Raw genomic sequence first — 17194 nt, 5'->3', positions numbered from 1 at the left:
TTTTTAAATGTTAGCATATGTGTCAGAATCTGTCCTAATTTTAGCTTTCTGCAGTACCCTGTACAGCTGGGCTCAGCCTGGGAGAATAAGAAAAAAAGGTTGCAAGACAATTTGGCTTTACTGCATTGCAGAGCGCTATCAATCACTGGAAAGCTTCATACAGGAGGTGGGAAGAGTTAAGCCTAATACACACAGGTAGTTTTTCTTGTTTGACCCGCTGAGGAGCTGACTGTACTAACTGTCCCCCCACCAGAACACGCAGGTCAGCTCTTGCAGCCATTAGTTGAGAGCGCTGATCGGATACCAATTGCTAGCTGTTTTTCCAGCACGCCTGTTCGTCCGTTGGATGACCGGACGGCTTCTGTCGGACAGGCTGCTGTACACACGGGCCGAATGTTGGCCAGTTTCTGTTGAACTGGCCAATACCGGCCGATATTCAGCCCGTGTGTACAAGGCTTTAGGTCCAGTTAGAAAGTCCTCTCAGAAGATTAGTGGCAGTTCAGTGACCAAGTTTTCTTGTTTACCTGCAGTGAAGTGGTGAGTATGGGCCTATCAGTTTGAATGAACAAACTCCTGACTCTCTACTCTCAGTATGCTGGATGGCTTGGGCCATGTATAAATGTTGTGACAGTATGAACGGCAAAGTGATGGATGGACGATATGTGTCACCTCGCATGAGGTCATACTGTGAGGTGTAAGGTGGAGTCCACTCCGGGTTTTCGGGGCCACAATGGCAGAGGTGGTTCCGGACCAGAGTTTGTGCTCCACTGATGACCACCAACAGGTGGTATAAAGGAGGCAGGGCTAGAGCAAGGAGTTGCTTGTGGCCTGGGACTCAGAGAGGTATTCTGAGAGAGCTGTGTGTGTGCTATACCTACAAGAAAAGGTTTGCTTTTTGTTTTGTTTTGGGTGACAGGGAGAAGCCCTTCACCTCTGAGAGAGGAAACGTCTCCTGTTTAGTTAGTGCCTGGATGGCCAGGGTTTATTTTGATGTTTTGTTTATTTTGATATTTTTGCAAACCTTTTAAAATAAAACTGACAACCAGTCAGATATTGAAGAAAGCCTGCTGTGCGGTCTACCTTTTTCCCAGGGAAGGAGATCCCCCACCTGAGCTAACCCCACAATGTGTAGAAAAATTTAAACAGACACACATGAAATGTAGAAAGGAATATTATATTGTATACTTTAATTTTATTTAATAACCCCACAAAATTACCAGAATATAATATTTTTCATCACAGTGGTTCTTTAAAGCTTAACTTGAGGCAAACAGCTAAGTACATCAATATTGAAACACACACATGTGAACTATCTTACTTGCAAAGCCAGTGTTGTTATCTAAACCAGCCTTTTTCAACCAGGGTGCCCAAGCACCCTGTGGTGCCTTCAAGCTTCTTCAGGGGTGCCTTGGTACAATGTCCAAATATTGTATAGAAGCCAAGAGGTGGATCAACCCTGCCTTTTAGTACACAAAGCCACAGGTTTTCATTGTGCACTTTTATGATCTTCTAGCTGACAGCATCCTGACAACCAATTACATCATCATTTGGTAAGGAGGACATCAATTTCATGCACATCATCCTTGCTTGCCCCTCCCCTGCCTCTCTCCATTAGCAGTGGGGTCATATTAGCAGAGTGAGGGAGAGAAACTGAGATAAACATTGGAATACTAGTCGGTACCAGTGTGCAAACGTGTATTTGCTTTGTAAGAATAAATCACTTCTAACGTTGGGTGTACTGGATGTGTGTAGAATAGTTTTTTACATTTTAGAATGGGTGCCTTGAGGTCATCTTTGCTGACTCTGCTTTCCAGTCTCCTCATCAGAGTTAGAAGGAGGGCACAGTGCAATACTAGAGTATGCTATTGACTTCAGGCCACCAAAACTATCCCTTCTTTAATCTAGTGAAATATAAGGATAGATACTTATACTAGTGATGTTTTTAAATACACCTAAGGTTTGTAATAAATACATAATGGTCAGCTTTAAAGTGGTTGTAAACCCTTTCATATACCCAGTAAAGTGACAAGCCTCAGGTGTTTATCTGCAGCCATCTCTCTTCCACAGCTGTTCAAAGTGCACAGTTCAGAGGATGTTTCTCAGCAGTAGAAGACAGGGGATGGGGTTCTGATGTCTTACACTGCACAGCTAGAGCATAGAGTATTTTTAATTTGAAAGCTGAGTGTAGGGAAGTGACACAGCCCCTTCTACATAGAATCATAGGGAAACATACACAGATGAGACTGTCAGTCACCTGATGGGTGCTGGGGTGGGGGTTTGGGGTCTCTTCTAAAATTCTGTTGTGTCAGCATAGACTATTAGGAGTGACACATGCAGATAGCAGGGGGAAAAAACATCAGAGAGAAATGACATTGGCTGCTTTGGATTGAGGCAAGTACACAGAAGGATAAAAGGATATGCTTTGTTCAGTTCCATGTCTTATGTATACATAGGAACATAGTCCACAATTCCTGAAGTTATATGTTCTTTTAGAACAGGACAAATCTGTTACATGTTAGTGGTAACACATTGGAATATAGGGGTATTTGTGGACAGTTTGTGTGGTACCTACAGACTCAATAAGAAATAGGCCATATCACATTGATCATTTAGCCTGTGTAGGAAAACTCTACCTTCCACTATAATGCATGGATATTTTAGATGAGTTAACCTGACTACAGCATGTCACCATAAACTAAATTTCCAGTTACACAAACAGCCATCACATGCGCCAACATCCATACGTTTACCTATAACCGCTTTCTTCCAGATTTGTAAGGCAGCAGATACTACTCATATTCAACTGCTTTGGTTTGTGTGAAAATCTGTTTAACACCATTAAATAACTGTCGATGACACAGCTTATTATTTTTTTTCAGAATCGAATGTGGAGAAAGAATCGCTCTATACATCCACGTAACAAATGCATTGGAGCAGATCTTAATAGGAACTTTGATGCAGGGTGGTGTGGTATGCGTTAACCTAACTTTTAATTTGACTTGTGAAATATATCATGTATTTTTTTTTTTATTTCACTAAAGGGTCAACACTATGGAAAATATCCCATTCATCAAATTCACATTAGCTACTAAAAAAAACAGCTACAATACTTGAATCATTTTGTGAATAATCACTAGTCTATTCACAGAGTACACATTAGACTTATTGTAAATGCAATGAATGAATATGCTTTACAAATATGCCCCTTTTTTGTTATATATTTGATTCTAAGAATAACTTCTGCAATAAAATTCCTATTTCCTATTCCTAAAAAAGTTCATACTGGTGCATTTTAATAAACACGTTTTAACACGTGCTGCAGTAATGCAGCCTTTTCATTTTGATTGAACTGCCAATGAAATGTACATTTAAGAAAAATGCTATTTTTTTTATCATGTAGTGTACTACAATGCAATCTGTGCATTGTGGTACACTAAAATGCAGTGCATTGTTGTGCAATGCATAATAAATTGCTCCACTACACTGTTCTGTAACAAGGGTAGATTCACATCATAACACTCACATCAACAAGGCGTATGCCAATGACGTACATTGAGGTGTATGCACTGTGATGTGTTTTTTCTTTTTATGAAACACGCTACTTTGCTTTTACAAAATGCAGCACAATGCAATAAAATACTGCTGTTTTTTTTCAGTGCATTGGTGTGAACTGACACAATACAAATCAATGCATTTCACCTTGTCCATGCATTGAAACTAGAAACTGCTTACAGAATAATCATCAACTTATCTCTAGGAGAAGGAGCCTCCAGTAATCCTTGTCATGAAACATACTGTGGACGTTTTCCAGAATCAGAACCTGAAGTGGCTGCAGTGGCTGATTTTATCAGACAAAATATAGATATAATAAAAGGATACATAACAATTCACTCTTACTCCCAGATGGTGCTGTTTCCATATTCTTATAAGAAAGAGAAGTCCAAAGATCATGAAGAGCTGGTAAGAGAAAGATCCATTCTATACATTTTTGTAGATGTTGATATATTCATTGGTGACAGTCTCGTTGCTTAAAGGGAACATAATATTTCATTTAATTGTAATTGTGCACCAGTATGATCAACCTAAAGCCTAACTCCAGGCAGATCTTTTTTCAGTTTTGGAAAGATTGAGTAAGGGTTCAATCCTTTGTGAGACTCCTATAGCTTATCCACAGGGGTGTTCCTAGCCTAGCCTTTTCACTGACTGAGAAGTGTGAATTGTCGCCCCTCCTGGATTTTTGCACTATACTCCCACCCTGCAGCCCCAGTTAAAATTAATGAGACCCTTTCAGATTACTTCCCACTATCCCTCTCCTCTTTAATTTTTATCCTAACGCTTAAGCCTTTACTGTGCAAGGTATGATCTAACCCTGCCATAACAGGGCTACAGCTTTCTCATAATGAATACAAGATCACGGCATATGCTGATGACTGCTTGTTTAACCCTACCAATCCAGAGACCTCCCTACAGGAATTGCTTTCCCTGTTCACTGCATATGGGGAACTTTCCAATTTTTTCATTCATTTTTCCAAATTAGTGGCACCCAACATTAACCTGGCACATCTGCAGAGCTCATACCAGTTTCATTGGGCACCATCCTCTATGTGCTACCTTGGCTATAACATCACGTCTGATCCCTCGTCCCTGTATAAGGCAAATTTTAGCCCTCTGTTATCCAAAATTAGGTCAGACATAAGCAGATGGAAGGGCCTAACCCTCGCATGGTTTGGACATTGTAATGCCTACAAAATTACAACATTTCCCCAGATTTTGTACCTCATACAGGCATTGCCCATACATATCCCTCAGGCATTTTTTCGCATCGTTGCGGACTACGCAATTGGACTTTATCTGAGGGGCAAAGTGGCTTGGATGAACTTCACTTTGCTTACTCTCCCCAAGCTGAGAGGGGGTGTTGGCCTGCCAAATCTATCATTATATTATAAAGATATATATAAAGATATAAGCTGTGGGCCCAAACTGAAAAACATTCAGCGCAGGTCGCACTTGCAGTTTTGCCCTGGTTACAGGTGAAATGTTATCATTCTCTTAAGAGTTACCTTACAGTGGGAGCCACGATTAAGGTTATCCACCAGATTTTTCGATAAATGGGACTATCCCCATATCCCTCCCCCTCTTACCCCTGTACTCTCCAATCCTGCCCTTCCCCCAGGAATTGACAGTAGGCAGTTACGTCACCTGGGGAATCGGGTTTTACACAGTGAAGACATTTTACGACTCAGCGGAACTGGATATCCCTTCAGACACTTAGCACTCTGGTACAACCCCCATTAAGTGCCTGGTCAGCCTACTAGTTGCATCGCTTTTTACATTTGATTCCAGACTCAAACATATATACCAGATCACTCACCCCCTTTGAACATCTGTGTGCCACAAAGGAGTATACATCTCACCTTCTATCAGTATTATATAAAATGAAGGAGATATTTGTCTCCTCCAATGTGCGCCAAAGGGAAACTTACCTAAAGACGTCCTTTTCGGAAGAACAAGTGAACCGAATCATTCAATTAGCTCACCAATCCTCGATAGCTAATCACTTCCAAGAGCAGGGATACAAACTTCTGTCCAGGTGGTATAGGGTCCCTTTGCTACTGAACAAATGTTACCCTTCAGTCTCCAGATTGTGTTGGTGCTGTCAGAAGGAAGAGGGCACTTTATTGCATATCTTCTGGCAGTGTTCTTTGCTGAATCAGTTCTGGATGGGAGTGAAGAACTTAGTCTCACAGTTGACCTCACTGGATTTGAGAACAGACCCATTGGCCTATCTCCTTCATCTCAACTCGATACCGCTACGTCGCTATAAGCGCTCCCTGACAGTTCATCTTCTGAATGCGGCACGGGCATGCATTCCAGATCTGGTAAAAAAAGCAAAAACAGGGTGCACTCTCTTCGTGCATTACTGTGGTGATACACAAGTTTATTAAAATGCATAAAAGTGCATACTCACAAACCAAAGGAGATTAAAACAGAAACAAAGAGTCAGTGGTGACAGTCCCAAGTGAGGGGAGACCCTTGATGAGGTAGGCTGACGCATTTCAGGCAAAATGCATTCCAGATCTGTGGAAGCAAACCTCTCCCCCAACTATGGGTCATTGGTTTGCGAAGTTGAATGAAATTAATACTATGGAAAGTTTAACTGCCTCCCTTAACAACAAGGCAGATGTTTTTCGGGAAACGTGGCAGCCTTGGACGATGTACACTTGCTCGGCGCAATATCTGGATGTGGTACCCACTTCCCCGAGCATGATTGAGTCCTTCTCGACATAACCTTCCACAGGTTGAACTTTGAACCCTTTGACTGGGCAGGTCCTATGGGGGAGGAGTAGTAGGAGTGGAGGGCCCCTGTGCCACTCTGCCCCTCGATCCCCCAGATCTGCCTCCAGTACTGTCGGTGAGTTCCCACTCCGTCCTCTCTGTCTCATCTCTTCTTCCCCTTTTTTGGCATCTCCCCTTTATTCCCAACCCCACCCTCCCCAACCTCCCCTTTTTTTTTCTCCCATTCCCTGAGAGTTAAGAAGATAACATTTTTCTACGTCATTTTTTCATTTTTTTTTTCATGGTCTCGTGATTCTGTGTTTTAAAACAAAAAGTTTTGAGTTAGACTTTGTGTATTTCAGGCTCATTACCCTACATTTCCAGTACGAGTGGCATTATAATAGTTTATGCAACAGACAACTTATATCTAGTCTAACGTTCCTGGTTACTGGACACTGTGATATGTTGTTCCATAGTGTGCTCGTAAATGTTTCCTGTGAAGTTTATGTTTTCCCATATTGTTTACTGTGTGATGGTACTTCCTTGTAAATGCACAATATCTAAATAAAGACTTACAAAAAAAAAAAATTTGCCGCATCTCCAGGTACATCCAAGAGCTCTTTCCCGATGAACCTCTGCCCATGTAGCTAGCAGGACATGCTATCAGTTTGACTTCCTGTTTAAGGTGCCAATCTGTTTATCAAAGCTTCCATTAGCAGCTATTTCAGCGATGATACGTCAGCACCTTCTATCAATAGTAACAAATGTTGATTTACAGTACATTTTATTGGCCAAAGTGTATTTTTTTTATCTTTATTGCTTTTTAAAAGGTTCAATGAAACATTACTAAAAGATGGACCCCCCCCCCAAAAAAAAAAAATTGGATATACACCTAACTTTTGTAAAAGTGAAAATGGTCCTGGGAGTCATCCGACTAAGCTCTCCTGGAACATAAGGTTGCCATATACTGCACCAAAAAAGAGGAATATCCCCTATTTCTCTATTCAAATCCAAGATGTGCTCTGCAGCATTTATCACAGGACTGTAACTCTTGCAAGTCAGTGGAAAACATAATTTTGATAGCTACTTGCTTTTAGTAGTTGCCCTTGTCCCAAATCTCTTCTCCACTAAACAGACACATACTGGAACTTCCCAAAGTGCTATAAAACAATTATAATAGGACAAATCTGTATCACATGTAATAGCAAATTAAAAACGCTAATGAATAGAAAAGAAACAGTCAATAAAAATGAGGGTGCTGATCAGATGCCAATCGGCTGCTGGTTTTCAAGAATGCTCGTTCGACAGAAGCTGGTCGTGAGATTGGCTTCTGTAGCTGTACACATGGGGCAAAAGTTGACTGGTTTCTACCGTAACGGCTGACTTTGGCCAATGTTCTTTCCATTACTTCTCCAGTAGAATACTCACTGGGGCCTGCTGAGATGCTGAAGATGTTCACACCAGATCTGGGGCAGGAAGCTGGAATGCAGGTTGGGCACTGGAACCTACAGGTGCAGGAAGCAGAGGCATAGTCAGGATGAGCAGAGGTCAGCAACAGTCAATTCAGCAAGCATTAGCAAATTCAAAGTCTAGCTCAAGGTCAATACCAGACGGGCAAAGGTACAAAAACCGCAGACAGAAAAAGATGTCAGAACATGAGCTGATGTGATAAAGTTAGGAAGCAAACCATGACTCATTGTCCGGGACCTGCTGACAAAAAAACCTGCTGTGTCTAATCACAGCGGGAGTTGACCGAGGTGCAGTGGGGGTTGTTGGGATGTAAGTGCGCCCTAAACCTGGAAGCAGCAGGTACATCGCTGCGCCTGTAGGAGACGCCCATCCACAGTACAATACGGGCAGGCGGTCCGAAAGTTTAAAATAATTGTCCTAGGGCAGAAACAACTAATTTCCCGTTACTCATAATAGCAAATCGTTTATTGTGACTCTTTCTGATTTAGTGTAACATTGTTGCTGTGGTCGACATTTCCCTGATATAATGGATAAAGCATTGTCCACACAGGCAATTAGCACACCTTGTGAATTCCAGCAGCAAGAATCTACAGGTTCCAGTGGCTGGAATGACAAGTGTGTGCAAAGAGCTGCAGCTGCTCAGCCCATACAATGCAATGACAGGCTGACACCAGCCACAGCTATTTGTGACTGGTTTGCACAGCCAGTGATTACCTGAGGGGTTTGTGGCTAGAGGTAAAAAGACTGCATTCAGTCACAGTCATCTGTCCCTAACTACAGGTAATTGCTGGCTGTGCGAACAGTCACTGATAGCTGTGGCTGCAATCAGCCTGTCATTGCATTTTATGAGCAGATTCTTGCAGCCTCTGCACATTCTTGCCACTGAAATTGCCTGTGTGAATGCAGCCTAAGCTTTTCCAAATTGTATTCCATTGTGCTACCAAGACGCCCCAATGGTCAAGAAGAGCAATCTCATTTGACAAGGGATGACAGTTAGTGGGGCTAACCACACACATGAAATCAAGGAAGCTCAAGTGCCACAAAGTAAAACTAAATCAGAGAGGAGCACAGAAGAATTGTATCATTCTTATAAATTCAACAGAAGGAATTTAAGAGCCCTGCACTTAGGCAGTTTAAAAGCAGAACACAGGGTCTTATAAAAGAACTAGACAAGATATAACAATTCAATAAAAGAATGAAAAGCTATTAACCAGAATCTGCGTTTTGTTCCTTGATGCACTATTTTAAAGGTAAAATAACATTCCATGACATTTTGGTCTTGTTGCAAGAAATTATATTACATCACTTTAAGTCCTGGCCCCACGTACAACATAATTTACAGGTGAATATCTAGCTATATCCCCAAATCAATTAAATTCTGTATTTAGTAATAAGCATGCAAAGTCATACAAGAAAATAACAAATATATATTTATTGTTGTTCTTCCTTACATGTTTTGGGCCACTAAGCATACAGTCAGGTCCATAAATATTGGGACATCAACGCAATTCTAACATTTTTGGCTCAATACACCACCACAATGGATTTGAAATGAAATGAACAAGATGTGCTTTAACTGCAGACTGTCAGCTTTAATTTGGGGGTATTTACATCCAAATCAGGTGAATGGTGTAGGAATTAAAACAGTTTGCATATGTGCCTCCCACTTGTTAAGGAGCCAAAAGTAATGGGACAGAATAATAATCATAAATCAAACTTTCACTTTTTAATTCTTGGTTGCAAATCCTTTGCAGTCAATTACAGCCTGAAGTCTGGTACGCATAGACATCACCAGACGCTGGGTTTCATCCCTGGTGATGCTCTGCCAGGCCTCTATTGCAACTGTCTTCAGTTCCTGCTTGTTCTTGGGGCATTTTCCCTTCAGTTTTGTCTTCAGCAAGTGAAATGCATGCTCAATCGGATTCAGGTCAGGTGAGTGACTTGGCCATTGCATAACATTCCACTTCTTTCCCTTAAAAAACTCTTTGGTTGCTTTTGCAGTATGCTTTGGGTCATTGTCCATCTGCACTGTGAAGCGGCGTCCAATGAGTTCTGAAGCATTTGGCTGAATATGAGCAGATAATATTCCCGAAACACTTCAGAATTCATCCTGCTGCTTTTGTCAGCAGTCACATCATCAATAAATACAAGAGAACCAGTTCCATTGGCAGCCATACATGCCCACGCCATGACACTACCACCACCATGCTTCACTGATGAGGTGGTTTGCTTAGGATCATGAGCAGTTCCTTTCCTTCTCCATACTCTTCTCTTCCCATCACTCTGGTACAAGTTGATCTTGGTCTCATCTGTCCATAGGATGTTGTTCCAGAACTGTGAAGGCTTTTTTAGATGTCGTTTGGCAAACTCTAATCTGGCCTCCCTGTTTTTGAGGCTCACCAATGGTTTACATCTTGTGCTGAACCCTCTGTGTTCACTCTGGTGAAGTCTTCTCTTGATTGTTGACTTTGACACACATACACCTACCTCCTGGAGAGTGTTCTTGATCTGGCCAACTGTTGTGAAGGGTGTTTTCTTCACCAGGGAAAAAATTCTTCGGTCATCCACCACAGTTGTTTTCTGTGGTCTTCCGGGTCTTTTGGTGTTGCTGAGCTCACCGGTGTGTTCCTTCTTTTTAAGAATGTTCCAAACAGTTGTTTTGGCCACGCCTAATGTTTTTGCTATCTCTCTGATGGGTTTGTTTTGTTTTTTCAGCCTAATGATGGCTTGCTTCACTGATAGTGACAGCTCTTTGGATCTCATCTTGAGAGTTGACAGCAACAGATTCCAAATGCAAATAGCACATTTGAAATGAACTCTGGACCTTTTATCTGCTCATTGTAATTGGGATAATGAGGGAATAACAGACACCTGGCCATGGAACAGCTGAGAAGCCAATTGTCCCATTACTTTTGGTCCCTTAACAAGTGGGAGGCACATATGCAAATTGTTGTAATTCCTATACCGTTCACCTGCTTTGGATGTAAATACCCTCAAATTAAAGCTGACAGTCTGCAGTTAAAGCACATCTTGTTCGTTTCATTTCAAATCCATTGTGGTGGTGTATAGAGCCAAAAATGTTAGCATTGTGTCGATGTCCCAATATTTATGGACCTGACTGTAAGTTCTTCAGGATATACAGTACATACTGCTTGGAAAATACAGTGACCAAGTAGCTTGTTTTGTGGTTTATTCTTTTTTTTCCAACAATCATCTAATGTTCGTACTACTCACAGCCATAACAACAGTGCCGGATTACCAAATAGGCAGAGTAGGTACAGGCCTATGGGCCCTACGCCGTTTAACCACTTCCAGACCGGACACTTTTACCCCCTTCCTGACCAGGGCAATTTTCAGCTTTTAGCGCTATCACACTTTGAATGACAATTGCGCGGTCATGCAACACTGTACCCAAATTAATTTTTTACCATTTTTTTGAGATAGATAAAGCTTTATTTTGGTGGTATTTATTCACCACTGGGATTTGTATTTTTTTTGCTATGTAAATGAAATGTCCAAAAATTTTGAAAAAAAGTGTTTTTTTTATAAAATTTTGCAAATAAATAATATTTCATCATAAATCTTAGCCAAAATTTATTCCGTTATCTTTTTAGTAAAAAAAAAAAAATCCAAATTAGTTTATAAGCAAAAATTATAATTTTTAAACATTTTTTTTTACATTTTTATTTTATTTTTTTATATTATTATTTTTTATTTTTATTTTTATTTTTTACATACTGTCACCCTAGCAGTACAGTGTCACCATGGTGACACTGTACTACTTGTGAGGGGTGATGAAGATTTTTTTTTTTTTTTTTTACACTGATTGCTTTTACACCCATATAGGATGTAAAAGCAATCATTTCTCTTTCTCTCTGTGTGCATTCATGCACTCATTGAGAAGAACTGAGTGAGCTGTGATTGGTCACATCCTGTCACATGGTACAAGGCTTTTGTGAATAGCCTTGTACCATGTGACCTCTGTGATCATTCACAGATTTCACACATAGTAAGCAATGATGTCACAAGTGACATCTTGCTTACTACTTTGCATGTGATCACTGATTGGCCAATCAGTGATCACATGATCGGGACCTCGTACAGAGGTCCCGTCCGACGATCGGTGTTTCACTGTGTCCGGAGGACACAGCGGGCTCCGGATCGCGGTGCTGCGCGCTCCCAGGGAGCGCGCACAAGCAGGGTGCGGGGAGGCCGTTTATTGACGGCCACCCGACCCTGCAGTGCCACCGTCCGGCCGTTTATATACAACGGCCGGTCGGCAAGTGGTTAAGAGCCTATTGATTTGATCTTGAAAGAAAATTACAATGAAGCTTTCTTCATATAAATCAACTCAAAGAAGCAAAAACTTTACATAAAAGACACTATAGAGAAAATACTATATTAATGTAATGTACCCAATAACAACTTAAAGTGGAAGTAAACTCCCACTGGACACTTGTACCTACAGGTAAGCCTATAATAAAGCTTACCTGTTTGTACAAGGAATATCTTCTAAACATGTACTGTTTAGGAAACTTTCAGTGTCCCTGCAGCCGATGACATCACTGGTGCATGCACTCTTAAAGGAACGGCATATCTAAAGGGACAGTTTGTCTTTTAAAAGCTCATCTTCTTTCAGCTATTAGTTTGTAAAAAAAATATGGTGCAACCTACGTACAGTAGTGATGGTCATTTCCATCTAGTGGCCAACGTGCACATTACTTATTTTTTAGTTCGATGTTATCCCACTAGAGCGTACTCACGGGATACCTTCAAAAGTTTGCGAGGGAAGTCCCACGGTTTTGACTGCCTAGGGGCCTTCATAAATCCGGCACTACATAGAGGCAGCAAACCTTGTATGAAATGTGGCCGTGACCAATAGCACAATATCAATGCAAACATATGAAACCCATATCGCCTATTTAAAACACTTTGATGTACATCAGTTTATTTGTGCTTCTAAAAATAAAGGTGTGATATGATACATAGTAATAATTTCCTGGTATGAACAGGTAACCTGAATGGTTGTTAGGTTGCTAATAATGTTAAACTCTAATAATATCTACTATACTGTCTCCTAAAAATTGTTTCCTTTCACTAATACTTTTTTTCTTTAGGCACAGCTGGCAAGCAGAGTAACTGAAGGCATCAAGGTAACCAGCAGAAACAAATATGTATCTGGCACAGGAGCAGATACTATCTGTAAGTACATTTCAAACCATGGTAACTATTTAGCCTAGGATGAGCTGGATCAAAAGAAATTCAATTGCCCTTTTTCTAAAGCAATGTTATGGACAAGCAGCACCACTACATAAAGCGTATGGTTTGATAGAGGGTATATCTTCTTTTATCGTCAGTGTCTATGTCCACATACATACTGTACTACAGTCTCCTATTCTCTGACAAGCATTCCATCCACACCCCACTTAAGTCTCTATCATCTATCTGACTTTTTTTTTCCCTACTCAAAGATTTGCTTGAAATTGGGCTTAAAGAAAATGTAATATTTTGCCTAGGCACACAACAGATGGGGTTGCACAATCCATGTTAGTAGCAAACTTTAATTGTATAGCTTTGCTATCTGGATAACACTTGGCACTGCCCTTCACACAGTCCCTCTCACTTTTACATTCCTTACCTATTCATTATTTATCTAATCTTAAAGTAAATTTATCATGGTAAAAAGTGTGAGGGTTGCCATTGGCAAAGCTAGACAATCTTTCTCCCAGGGCAAGGGGGGCAGTGATGCTCAGTCAGTGGGGGGGAAAAAGGGGAGCAGTGGTGCTCAGTAGGGGGTGGTGGGGCTCAGCGGGGTCACAAGAGTGGCAGTGGTGCTCAGTGAGGGAACAAGGGAGAGGGGGGGGGGCAGTGGGTGATCAGTGGAGGAACAAGGGGGGCAGTGGTTCTCAGGGGAACAAGGGGGGCAGTAGTGCCCTCAGTCCCATTCTCCATAGCCTCAGCTGCACTGGACAGTGAATTAATGGAGAGTGCTCTGTTCTGAGTGAATTCCTGTTCATTTATAAACTGAACACAGTGAGTGATTGAACAAGGGGGGCATTGGTGCTTACTGGGAGGAAATGGGGGGGTCCTGGTGCTCAGTCAGGGGAGATTTGGGATCCTGTCCTCAGTGGGGGGAGATGGAGGGTACTGGTGTTCAGTTGAGGAAGTGGGGTACTGGTGCTCAGTTGGGGGAGATGGGGGCTACTGGTGCTCAGTGGGGGGAGATGGGGGGTCCTTGTGCTTAGTGGGGGAGATGGGGGTCCTGGTGCTCAGTGGGGGGAAATGGGGTTTCATGGTGCTTAAGGGGGCAGATTGGGGGCACTGCCAGTGTCAGTGGGGAAATGGTCCATCTTTGCATTGGTATTGGTGTTAAAAAGTGATGTAAAACTGATGTAAAACTAGTGTAATCTGAATCAGTTTTTTCTTTGAAAGAACATGACTGAACTGCTGAATCAAACAGAACACCAGTGTGAAAGAACCCTTACTGATACACAAAAGCTGTGAGAAAAAAACATTAGTTCCTCAAGACTTCATAGCTTCACTGGTGTAATTGGCATCATAGGTAGACCTCAACTATGAGAGACAAAATGAGAAAATAAGTCCAGACAATCATATTGGCTGATTTGGAAAGAATTTATTTGCAAATTATGGTGAAAAATAGGTTTATTGGTCAATATCAAAAGTTCATCTCAATACTTTGTTATATATCCTTTGCTGGCAATGACAGAGGTCAAACGTTTCCTGTAAGTCTTCACAAGGTTGGCACACACTGTTTCTGCTATGTTGGCCCATTCCTCCATGCAGATCTCCTCTAGAGCAGTGATGTTTTGGGGCTGTCGCTGGGCAACACGGACTTTCAACTCCCTCCAAAGGTTTTCTATGGGGTTGAGAGCTGGAGACTGGCTAGGCCACTCCAGGACCTTGAAATGCTTCTTACGAAGCCACTCCTTCGTTGCCCAGGCGGTATGTTTGGGATCATTGTCATGTTGGAAGACCCAGCCACATTTCATCTTCAATGCCCTTGCTGATGGAAGGAGGTTTGCACTCAAAATCTCATGCTACATGGCCCCATTCATTCTGTCCTGTACATGGATCAGTCGTCCTGGTCCCTTTGCGGAGAAACAGCCCCAAAGCATGATGTTGCCACCCCCATGCTTCACAGTAGGTATGGTGTTCTTTGGATGTAACTCAGCATTCTCTCTCCTCCAAACACGACGAGTTGTGTTTCTACCAAACAGTTCTATTTTGGTTTCATCTGACCATATGACATTCTCCTAATCCTCTTCTGGATCATCCAAATGCTCTCTAGCAAACTTCAGACGGGCCCGGACATGTACTGGCTTAAGCAGGGGGACACGTCTGGCACTGCAGGATCTGAGTCCCTGGCGGTGTAGTGTGTTACTGATGGTAGCCTTTGTTACGTTGGTCCCAGCTCTCTGCAGGTCATTCACTAGGTCCTCTCGTGTGGTCCTGGGATTTTTGCTCACCGTTCTTGTGATCATTTTGACCCCACGGGGTGAGATCTTGCATGGAGCCCCAGATCGAGGGAGATTATCAGTGGTCTTGTATGTCTTCCATTTTCTAATTATTGCTCCCACAGTTGATTTGTTCACAGCAAGCTGCTTGCCTATTGCAGATTCAGTCTTCCCAGCCTGGTGCAGGTCTACAATTTTGTTTCTGGTGTCCTTCGACAGCTCTTTGGTCTTCACCATAGTGGAGTTTGGAGTGTGACTGTTTGAACTTGTTATCAGTATAAAAGACACCTGTCCACAACCTCAAACAGGTGCCACTGATACAGGTAATGAGTGCAGGACAGAGGAGCCTCTTAAAGAAGAAGGTACAGGTCTGTGAGAGCCGGAAATCTTGCTTGTTTGTAGGTGACCAAATACTTATTTTCCACCATAATATGCAAATAAATTCTCTCCAAATCAGCCAATGTGATTGTCTGGATTTTTTTTCTCATTTTGCCTCTCATAGTTGAGGTCTACCTATGATGCCAATTACAGGCCTCTCTCATCTTTTTAAGTGGGAGAACTTGCACAATTGGTGGCTGACTAAATACTTTATTGCCCCACTGTATATATATATATATATATATATATATATATATATATATATGGTGAGGAGGTGGAATACAGTTTACACTGACTTTGCAATGAACATTTCATTAATACAAAATTTAAATTTAAGTTATTTCTTTTGGCAGATTTGGCTCCAGGTGGTTCGGATGACTGGGCATACGATCAGGGAATTAAATATTCTTTCACCATCGAGCTTCGGGATAAAGGGACTTATGGATTTTTGCTTCCTCCGAAGTTCATAAGACCAACATGCAGTGAAGGCCTCACCGGGATTAAAATAATATCTGCATATATTGTGAAAAAAAATGTGATGATGTCATAGCTACCTACCTGAAATAAATTACATACAGCTAACACTGAATGAACATATGAACTTTCATAATTAAATATGACTTACAAATGCATCAAAACACAATATAATATTTTATATTGCATTTTACATTATGTTGTAAATGACTCCCTTGTGTTTGTTACATGAATATACCCTCATAATCTAATAATACAAAAGCCAGCATCATACAGAAATAGTTTTTGGGATTTATTTAGAGAAACTGGAACAAAGTGTAAGGGAGATGTTTTCTAAAGCAAACACTAAATTCTAAAGTGCAGGTTTGAAAATGAATGTGAACCTCTGCCTCCTGTGGAAAACAATGTTATGTTCCTTTGCTCCACTCTTTCAGTTGACAGGTTGTATATTTGTATCTGTGGCAATGCTTGATGGATTTTAGAATTTGTTTTTGTATAGTTTCAGAACTTCAATTAAGAGGCTCTCCATTGGGGATTGTTGGGAACAATAGGTAGGTTCTGGGCTGCTTGACTCTTAGAGGTGCTGGTTCCTCAGACTGATGGCCTCTGTGTGTATGCGATAAGGAGTGCCATGAGTGTAAAATCATGCAAGTACATGCTTCAGTTTTAGACTTTACTGGTATTCAGTAAAATGGAGCCAACATGTTTGGTGGAATATACTTCTTCTTCAGGGATAACATATATAAAAAATAAAAAAATTGAAGAAATGCATTTTGGTGCTACATGTAAGCTATTTATGTTGGGCTTAAAATTGGTGTGCTAGGAGTAGGATTGAAAAAATGTAGTGTTTAACTCAATAGTAATACATAACAGTGAGTCCTGTCCACTTCAGCAACTCTGTTTAAGGGATTTTCCAATATTCCGGCAGAGATCATATGTGACATTAGCCAAAAAATAGTTCTGTTTTAGTTGCCCAGTTGTTCACAGTGCAGTGCAAGGAAATAGGTCCAGTGCAGGGCAAGGAAAGAGGTCCAGTGATCCAGGGAAGATTTGGATATGAGTCGGCAGCAAGCTGGGGCAGTTTGTGAAAAAGAGGTCCAGTTTAAGGCAAGGAAAGAGGT

General features: G+C 41.4%; 1 protein-coding gene across 1 annotated transcript in view; it reads left to right on the top strand.

Moving 5' to 3' along the window:
* The window catches only part of CPB2 (carboxypeptidase B2), a 52543-nt gene extending 36355 nt beyond the window's left edge, over nt 1–16188 (top strand). The window contains exons 9-12 of the mRNA XM_089678912.1: nt 2880–2970; nt 3758–3960; nt 12864–12948; nt 15953–16188. Of these exons, the coding sequence (XP_089535038.1) occupies nt 2880–2970; nt 3758–3960; nt 12864–12948; nt 15953–16149 (576 nt within the window). The 3' untranslated portion in view covers nt 16150–16188. The remainder of the gene's footprint in view (nt 1–2879; nt 2971–3757; nt 3961–12863; nt 12949–15952) is intronic.
* Nucleotides 16189–17194: the final 1006 nt, after the last annotated feature.

This window comes from Staurois parvus, unplaced genomic scaffold (assembly GCF_062004578.1).
Source record: "Staurois parvus isolate SC_StPar_1 unplaced genomic scaffold, SC_StPar_1.0 ptg000017l, whole genome shotgun sequence".
NCBI classification, from domain to species: Eukaryota; Metazoa; Chordata; class Amphibia; order Anura; family Ranidae; genus Staurois; species Staurois parvus.
The sequence above is the reverse complement of the archived record's forward strand: the minus strand, read 5'-3'. Positions and strand labels throughout refer to the sequence as shown.